Source organism: Channa argus, chromosome 8, assembly GCF_033026475.1.
Source record: "Channa argus isolate prfri chromosome 8, Channa argus male v1.0, whole genome shotgun sequence".
NCBI classification, from domain to species: Eukaryota; Metazoa; Chordata; class Actinopteri; order Anabantiformes; family Channidae; genus Channa; species Channa argus.
The window spans coordinates 2325194-2335176 of NC_090204.1; the positions used below are offsets into that span (position 1 = coordinate 2325194).

General features: G+C 40.1%; 1 protein-coding gene across 1 annotated transcript; it reads left to right on the forward strand.

The window, feature by feature from the left end:
- Nucleotides 1-4452: 4452 nt before the first annotated feature.
- On the forward strand, nucleotides 4453-8289 carry barhl2 (BarH-like homeobox 2). The gene is made up of 3 exons (XM_067514530.1): nucleotides 4453-5420; nucleotides 6327-6552; nucleotides 7544-8289. The coding sequence occupies exons 1-3, from the start codon at nucleotides 4871-4873 to the stop codon at nucleotides 7854-7856; spliced, it is 1089 nt and encodes a 362-aa protein (XP_067370631.1). The 5' UTR covers nucleotides 4453-4870; the 3' UTR covers nucleotides 7857-8289.
- The last annotated feature ends 1694 nt before the right edge of the window (nucleotides 8290-9983 follow it).

The following is a 9983-nucleotide window of genomic DNA, read 5'->3' on the forward strand; positions in this document are numbered from 1 at the left end:
ACTTTCAATATTAGACATAGCACCAAAATTGTAGTAAGTGGATATTTAGCTGAGATGGTTTTCTTTTTTCCACAGGTCAGAAATAAACATTTAAGCAACAGTGTGAAACCTGCCTATGAATGTGCACGTTTGTGTACTGTATATAATTAATAATTACACGTATGGCATGTGCAATGTGTTTGCAATCAAATATTTTGAAATATTATCACAGTTACATTAAACTGTGTGTTATCAGTCATTCATTGTTTATCAGATGCTGCAGCGGAAGCATACATTGAGCTGCATATGTAAACAGATGCTTTATTGAAGTTCCCAGATACATGATTACACACGTAAAATGTTATGTTACCTACATGTTATAAACACTTTACCAAGTGTTTAGTTACTGTATTTCGTTTAGCTACAAATTGTAACAATTTAGGTCATTTTCTTTGCTGTTGTGCTTTAATTTCTAAACTACTACAGTTCGAAGTAGAAATCAAAGGCACTTTAAAAATATCAATTCTTTGTCATCAGGAGTAGATTTTAAAAGATTTGTTTTGTTATTGGTATAATTTGAATTGATCATCGGTGATAATGATGCAAATAATGTGCCGGCAGCTAAATCTCAACACTTACGCAGTTGGAGACTGAATAGAAGTGTTTTCTCTTTTAAGGAAATGACTGAAATGTATTTAGCATGTGTTTTGAAATAAATTTGTAATTGTTTTATTTTTATATATATAGTTTTACGTTATGTTATATTATGCAGAAGTTCAGACATAAAATGAATCCCCACCAGGACGAATCACCACAAACCTTAATAACCTGCAGTTTAATACTTTGGACTTGATGCAAAAGAAAAAAAAATGTTTCTGGAAGATTACGTTGCAGTTACTGTAACCCACCCAGCTTCCACCTGTTCTCTCCTAAACCATACATTCTGTCTTGGGCTATGGTGACCTCTTGAGAGTGTCTCTCTCTCTCACTCACACACACACACACACCCACACCATGTTCTATGCTACCATATGTTGAAAGTCTGGACTGAGGTCTGTTTTAACCTTTGTTCTTGCTTGAAATAATTCACCACCACAACAAACGGATTTGCAAAAAAAATGGTTGTATGAATTTAAAGGATCTTTTTAGATAATCTGTGGGGGACAATAACACTGATGGCTCGATCAGACATTAGACCACACTCTGCACATGCCACTGACAATGTAGCCATGTTCCTACCGTGACAATATATTTGCAGCACTTCACCAAATGAATGAAATTTCTAATCCCAATTTGCTTCAGTTGTACCTAATACCATACTGACTACAAGCTTAATTTCACATTTTTATTCTTCCTTAAAGTCATGCAATTTCAGTTTGAATAATCAACACTTTTTAATTATTCAAATAGCATGTCTTTATTAGAAATTCAGTTATTCTGCACATTCAGTTCAGTACATTCTAACATTTTTAGTGTAGGACACTTCTTACATTAAAAGTCATTGTTACTGTTTTCTGCTTATAAGTGACAGTTGCATGACCTTATTACTTGTATCTGAAACATCTAAATTTACTTAGATTTTCTTATGAACAAATTATCTTATTCCTGTGTAATAAATACAAACACATATGAAGGTAATTTTTAATTTTACATAAACAAATCAAACCTTTTTCTCTAACAACCATTAATATGCGTTTCAAATCAACAACCAAATGCTTAAATGTCCTCTCACCTGCCCTGATTGGATCCTGCGGTTCATGACGTTGGTCATAGTCTTGAAATCTCTGAAACAGACAAACATAAAAAAAAAGCCTAATGGGATATAAATTACCTAAAGACACGAGTTTAGATCTTAAAACCTTTTGCTATTTTTTATTTTAACCTGTAGAACAACTGGTCCAGCGTCTAACTCCTCTCTGATTGACAGTCGAAATGCGGGATGTCTCAGTGTAAACGCGGCTCCTTGTGCAGCCTAAAGGTCGCCAGCGATGAAGTGACAGCTTACACACAAAGCCGCGAGAGAATCGATACCGTGCCAGCCACTATTACACCGTCCCATCATCGACCATCAGCTGAGGCCAATAAGGAGATACCCTAACTGGTAGCATTCAATTAGCTCCTGCGGCGCCTTAAACCTAATAAAGCGATTGATTGCTCCTGTTTTGGGGTTGATGAACGGCCCGTGTGCCGCTCCACACATTGACTGACACGTTTAAACATCGCTTTGATCTGATCTGAGCGATTTGTAGGGAAGAGAGTTCAGAAAGGCCTGATTACAGGCTGCGTGTGGACAAGATCTTCTAATGGGCTCCGCTCTGTGGAGATAATGTCCGTTCTATTTGTGCCATCGCGCTGCTCTAATCTTGTTTCTACGACTGTCACTGTGTTTTAAGCGGAGCTTCATTTAAGTTTTAAGCCTGCATACATTTCCCATCGAGTTGTGGGAAGTCAATCCGCTCATTAAAGGGCAGCTGAGGCCTCAGACTCTGGCCTCGCTTTGTCGCCGCCTTGTGCTCAAACTTTGCCTGCGTCTCAGCCAGGAGGAGCTCAGCTTGTGAGGAGTCGTCTCCAGATTAACACTGCTGAAAAAAATAAAACCTTTTCTGCCATGGAATTTACCGTCACGTTTAACTTAAGACAATTTTGCACAAAAAAACCCCAAACAATTCTTACAATGTCTGATTTAAAAAAACAAACAAAAAACAACTACAACAACCTACTGCTATTTAAATAAAGCGGATTATTTAAATGAAAATTAAAATAATTTTTAAGCATTTCTTCTCAGAAAATAATCACATTATTATATAAAACAGGAGAGACTGTTTTATAGCTTGATATCATTTCAAAGCATTGGACTTGTTTATAGAAGTTGTTTTTGATCTGTAGCAGTTTAAAGAAGTTTAAAAAATTGGCGTAAAGAAGTTATAAACCCTCACGTAAGTTATTTCATTAAAAATCTTTTTTATGCGCTAATATTTAATTAATTTCATGACAAATGTTTCATGTAAAGACAAAGAGATTTTTTTTTAAAAAATCAGTAAACCATCAATTAATACATATCTAATTAATTGGTGAAGTCTCTTAATAATTGCAATTTTTTTAAAAAAAAATGAACAATTAAATTAAGAACAAACCTACAAGTCCGGATAATCGAACAGTCAGTGAACAACAGCACAAAGTCTTCATCCATCTCACATCAGCAATGGTCACCAGCCTCTTCTTCGTTATCAACCTGCTGGGGAAGAAGAAGAAGTAACTAATAAAAAAAATAAAAGCTAGAGCCGCTCGTTGAATTAGCCCCAAAATTCCGAGCGGGGTGTGTGGAGGGGGGGGGGGGGGAGCGAGGGATGTGCGCAGGCTGTGAATAAGGAGGAAAAATCCACCTGAAAGAAATAACACACGTCCGCCATTAAAAGAGAAGGCAAAAAAGTGAAGCATACATTGAGCTGTGTATGAGAAGTGGCATGAACAGACATCATCCAGAGACGGTGTGTGTGTGCACGTACAGAGCTGCAGCCTCTCTGCAGACACTTTGTCAGCTGAACGCAGCGCACTTTTTCCTCCATATCCTTCAAATCCACGTCGGGGGGGGGGGGAGGAGGAGGAGGTGCAGGGTGCGGGGGGGGGGGGGGGGAGAGAAAAAGTGCTGAATTTCTACTACCTTTGAACGCTCATTAGCACCTCATAATTACTTTACTAATTAGGATGACATGGTTATTAACAAGATGCGCTGTCATGCCAGTCACCACCACGCCTCCCCATTCCTGAATATGTCGACCTTGCGGCTCTGATTATATCCATAAAGAAAGATTCTGTCCCTGACACAGGACGCCATCGTGGGCTGATTCTCACTTAATAGGATTTTTTTTTTCTTTCTCTTCAAACGGTTGAAAAACCCGGTCTCAAGTTACAATATAGCAACAATTGCACCTTTTCAAACTATTAGTAGCAGCTTGCTTGACGCAAAGAGTAAAAGATATAGGCACGGATTCTGTAAAGCTTTAACAAACGTCTATATCTGTAAAGATTAAAATGTTTATCATTATCATGCTGCTGGAACTGCTTTCCTGCCACTGTGGAGTTTATTTGACTTGATCAAATTATTTAGAGCTCTAACTTTTTTTTTTTTTTTTTTTTTTTTAAATGTTCCACTTCCTCGGCCGCAGCTACTACATCCTTCTCTACTACACTTAAAATATTTCCAGCATGGCTTTAAAGCACATGCATGTTTTTTTTTTTTTTAAGGACCTGTACTAGAATTAAACTCAATTCATGGTTGTCTTGAACTGTGTAGATAAAGAAACAACTTCTTGATTGGTGAGGTGCTGCAGCCGGTCAGGATGTAAGCCAATGGCAGCGGAGGAAGGTGGTGGTGGTGGTGGTGGTGGTGTTGAGGATGGGTGGATGGTGGAGGGAGGGAGGGAGAAGGGAAAAGGCGTCGAGTGTTTATTATAAAGGAGAAAATATTAATTCCCCCTCGCCGTGGGCCGTGACGTCAGTATAGGAAGTCATTGTAGAGCAACACTGGAGCGATTAGCGGCAAAAAGGGGGAGCCTGATGTCGAGGAGTCAGCCCTATGTATATCTCTCTATACGCCTCAACTTTTAACACAAAGTTCAATATCCAAACACAAAAAGGGACGTGGACTACGCAGACCCGCACTTTGCTTTTCCGCATTTTCACTGAATGTAACATCTTTGGAGCATAGGCAACCTGAGCCGCTGGTAAACGTGGATTTCGTTTCTCTCCTGGGCTTATTTGTCAACTCTTTTCTTTTTACATTTTTTTTTTCCTGTCTAACTCCGAGCCACTTTGCTGAATTTCTTCTCATTTGCACCGGAGGAGAAACCTCTCGCTGTTGTTATGAAGACTTCATTTCTCCTTTCTTAATATGGAAGCATCAAGCGGGTCGAGTTTTGGGATAGACACTATTTTATCTAGCGCTTCTAACTCTGGTAACCCCGTGCTCATGAACGGAGATTTTCGGCTCGGCGACAGCAGGACAGCGGATTTCAGGAGCCAGGCTACGCCGTCACCATGCTCGGAGATAGACACAGTGGGAACAGCGCCTTCATCCCCCATCTCGGTCAGCATGGAGCACGCCGCCGATGCGCATCTGGTCCAGGACAGCCTTCAGCATCACCACCACCACCACAGCCAGGCGCAGAGTTTGCCTCTGTCGCCTCAGCAGCAGCCGCTCGCCGGGGCCGGCTGCGCCCCGAGGACTGCCACCTCCTCGTTTTTAATCAAAGACATTTTAGGCGACAGTAAACCGTTGGCAGCCTGCGCACCTTACAGCACCAGCGTATCCTCACCCCATCACACGCCAAAACCAGAAAGTGCCACGGCTCCGGACGGCTTCAGGCCCAAGTTGGAACAAGACGACACCAGAAGCAAGTTGGACAAAAGAGACGACATTCAGAGTGAAATGAAATGCAACGGTAAGAGCTCAGAAAACTGTGATTTATGCCACAAAGACGCCACGTAGGCTAGTTGTTCTATTCTGATGCATGAAAATGACAGTGTGGGAAATGCTGTTGAGCTGGATTGTTGTAGGCTGCAGACATCACAAATGTAAGCAAGAAAATCAGATGTAGTAGAGCAGGGATTGACTTTAGTAAGACATTAATAATAATAATGATGATGATGATGATAATAATAATAAATAATGCGTTGGAGTCTGAGTCTTTGTCTTAGTTTCGTCTTTCTTTATCTTGCTTTATTAGCCTAATAGATGTGAAAACAGATGTAAGCCTGGTGATCTTCCCCGTGTGCGGGGCCTCCCTAGTGGGTCAATTAGAGAGATTATTGTTCTTCCTAGAGGGGGGATCATGGCGCACTGAAAACCAGCTACAAATAGAGATGGATTGACATATTGATTTCTCGTTTTCTGAAGGAAAAGAACTCCACAACCAAGACAGAAAACTTCAGGAGATATATATATATATATATATATATATATATATATATATATATATATATATATATATATATATATATATATATATATATATATATATATAATATATATATATATATATATAATATATATATATATAATATATATATATATATATATATATATATATATAATATTAATTGTATAAATTGTATTGTACTGTATAAAATAAATCATTGCTTTCTCTGTCACACGTGTTCATCACCTGGAGACCGTATTTGTAGGCCACGAGTTAGGGAAAGTTTTACAAGAAGCATGGAAACCCTGAGCAAATACTTCACTTTTGAAATATGGACTCAATATATTTGTAAACAGCGGTTAAATAAAAGTCCACGAAGGCCCGATGGTGAACTACGAGTCTAATTGCTCCTCCTTGCTCTGTGTTTAGGGACTAAAGAAGAAGGTGACCGGGAAATCTCCAGTAGCAGAGACAGTCCACCGGTGCGCACGAAAAAACCTCGCAAAGCACGGACAGCCTTTACCGACCACCAGCTCAACCAGCTGGAGAGGAGCTTCGAGCGACAGAAATACCTCAGCGTGCAGGACCGCATGGACCTGGCCGCGGCTCTCAACCTGACAGACACACAAGTCAAGACCTGGTACCAAAACAGACGGTAGGCGACCATCTTTTTCATTTAACGCGGACACACCAGACCCCAAATTATGTCTGATGGCACAGAACATCCTGTAAAAAAACTTTTTACAGGATTTACCTGCACTTTTAAAAGTTTGGCCATTTGAATATATTATCACATCACATTTATGATGTACAAAGAAATTGGCAGATTTTGTTTTTCAGACACTGAGGTTTTTAGTTTGATTGCCCTGTATTTAATAGCGTCTACCTATAATTTCTAATGCCTCCAAAACCCAGTGGATGTGTAGCACACACAGAGGAAATACAGGCGAGCAAAACTTTGTAATTGTACTTGTGCTCACGAAAGGCCTGGGACTTTTCAACTTTAAGCTACAGTTTGAATAATAAATAAATAAATTGAGCCTATAGATCTTCAGAGCTGACATCATGATGAATCCGTGGCAATATGTATTTTACAGGAATGAAATCAGAGATTTAAGAAAAAAAAAATCTGGAAAATGTAAATTTTTGCTTGCTTTCCTGCAGGTTCAATATTAGGACCTGTATTTCTTAGGCCTACGCTTTAGGTTATTTAGTGCATATATTTAATTTAAGCAACACCTGTTTTTATTATCGTCTTGGTAAAATGTAAATGTCGAAATGTCCTTGGAGTTAGAAATTGTTTTCTTCGTTTCTTCTACATTAATCTAATTTTTTAATTTTACCGCTGCTTTTGAAAAATAAAAGTTGAGCCTACACTCTTCATTATAGGGCATATTTACCTGCCTCTGTACAGGTGTGCGCAAAGTAGCCTCAGATAAATTTGGACCAAAGCGCACAGCATCAAGGAGAACGCAGACTAGTGTCTCGTGTCTTGATATTTCCTTTTCCCCCCAATTAATCCTTAACGATAAAGTCGTGGCTGCAATAATTAGGCCTCTGCATACCAATTAGGGGCTGTTTGGGGAATTAGAGAGAGAGCGCGGTGATTAAATAATTCATCCGTTGTATTTTGATCTGGTTTCCAGGACGAAGTGGAAGAGGCAAACGGCGGTGGGATTAGAGCTCCTGGCTGAAGCAGGAAACTACTCGGCCTTACAGAGAATGTTCCCGTCGCCCTATTTCTACCACCCGAGCCTGCTCGGCACTGTGGACAGCACGACGGCAGCCGCGGCGGCCGCAGCCATGTACAGCAGTATGTACCGGACTCCTACCACGCCGCATCCCAGCCTCCAGAGACCTCTTGTCCCAAGGGTGCTCATACATGGCCTTGGGCCTGGGGGGCAACCGGCACTAAACCCCCTGTCTAACCCCATGCCCGGCACACCGCATCCGCGATAAAAAGAAAAAAGAAAAACAACAACAACAACAAAAAAAACACTAAATAAGACGAGAAAAGACGATGATCAGAAACCTGGTTGAACACGTGATGTGAGTAACTGCATCGGAACCACATTGCTGGACTTCTTTCAATCCCCCCTACTCACCCAACAAAAAGACACATTTAAAGACATTTTACAGAAGTAAAGGAGGTATTTAATTTAGGCCCAAATAGCCTAAGTCCAGTCCTAAAGACTCTCTGTCCGGACCGGGACAGACCACATGGACTGCTCATGTCTGATTGTTTGTTTGTTTGTCTTTTGTACAAATACACTTACATTAGCAAATAAACTTACAAAGTTTATTAGATGGAGAAGAATGAATGAATAAAGAAGTAATAATACTAATTGACTTGTAGACGCTTCTATTAAATCACGAGTCTAAATTTCCTTTTTTTTAAAGGCAAATTTCTATAAACCAAATATTATGGATACACACACCACGAGAAACCTGCTATTTGATCACAACAATTAAATAGTCTCAAAGCAATTAAATATTATTTTGTAAATTATAACATTCACATTCAGTCTGTGGTTTTTATTTTAGCAAGATACGTTTTAGACAAAAAGTCACATTGTAGCACAGCGTGATTTTAGAGACGGCTGACCCACAAAATCTTAGTTCGCCTCTTCCTTTAGCCTGACGTCATTTTTTATGACACAAATGGATCGACGTCAATAACTCGCCAAAGGAGCATATGGTCTTTAAATTGGAGGATATTTAATTTAGCTTCAAACCAGTGATCACTGACTGGAGGTCAGTTTCCACGCCTTTACATTTATGTTTACCAGCACATATACATATGGATGCGCAGCAGCTGATTGGTGGTGGGATGAATGGTTTTGATGAGTCCGGTATACTGGGAATGTGGCCTTGGCTTAGCAGCTGTTCCCTGGGAGCACAGCAGACAATAAGCCTGAATTTCTCAGCGTGAGCGACCAGGCGCAGGATCAGGACAAGAAGCCTGCAAGAAGGGAAAAAAAAAAAAGAAAAACCTGCAGATAATCTGCTCACTCTTAATAACCAATAGCCGTTAGTGAACTTGTATCAAGAGGTTTAAAGAGAGAACGAGTTCCAACGCACACTGTGGTGTTTTCTGTGTCTTTTTAATTTATATAACACTATTACACCATTTTCACTTGTACTTCGTCCTGATTTAGCACCTTTTCTAAAAAAAATGCCTGCTCGTTGTTTGTGCAGCACTGGATGCGCCATGTGTTTAAATTGTGATTTCTTGTGATCTAAAACGTTTTCTGTGTCTACACTCGTTCAGGAGCAACACTAAACAAATACAGCCCGGGTCTGAAATGAAATGTTATGAAAATACTTAGATTTTATTTAGCCTCCTATAAGCGCGCACCCCGGAGAATATGGCTGAGGAGGCGCTTCATGTGAATTAGCGCCTCGGGGCTTGTTTGTTTGGATTTCTTCTCTTTGAACCCACTGCTTATTACATTGAGCCAAATTGACCTTTGTTGGTCTACAGAAACGATGAATGCAGGCGAGCCTTCACTAGACATGTTTAATTTTACAGTGGAATTGGTTTATGCGCTTTGACAGAAAACGGTGAGGAGCTCATGAGCGCGTACCTTTGCTTTTTTTTATTTTCTTGTAATTTTAATTGCGCCTATACTGTTGTAAAATAACATTTGTATTTCTTAAAGGGGAAAAAAAAATCTAAATATAAAGCAAATAACATGTGACAGCGGCATCACGCTGCCAGCGGAAGCAGTAAACACGGGCTTAAGTTTGGCTGCTTCTTAATTCTTTGAACACATGTTGATGTGGCCCGTTTAAGCCGTCTGCTTGTCATTCACTGCATGGACACGTCTGCTGCAGCTTGCTTTTTGCTGGACGGACCCAGCTTTTAAGGACGCATTAGACCCGTTTTTCTCCTTTAAGCAAATTGCTAGAAGACTGGGCCGGAATTATTGTGTTCCCCGCACAATTATGGCGCGCTCCTCGCACTGACTAATTACACTAAATATAACATCCATTCTCATTAAATCTCGGGCTGTGTGGAGAATGGAGCGAAACCTTAAAATGCGTTTGGAGAGAAGGTGGACGAGGATAAATCGCTCCCTCCGC

Excerpts from the sequence above, each read along its gene's own strand:
- barhl2 (XM_067514530.1), top strand. The coding sequence starts at position 4,871 with ATGGAAGCATCAAGCGGGTCGAGTTTTGGGATAGACACTATTTTATCT. Across the intron at positions 5,421-6,326 it reads GAGTGAAATGAAATGCAACG|GGACTAAAGAAGAAGGTGAC; the intron begins GTAAGAGCTCAG and ends CTCTGTGTTTAG. Across the intron at positions 6,553-7,543 it reads ACCTGGTACCAAAACAGACG|GACGAAGTGGAAGAGGCAAA; the intron begins GTAGGCGACCAT and ends TCTGGTTTCCAG.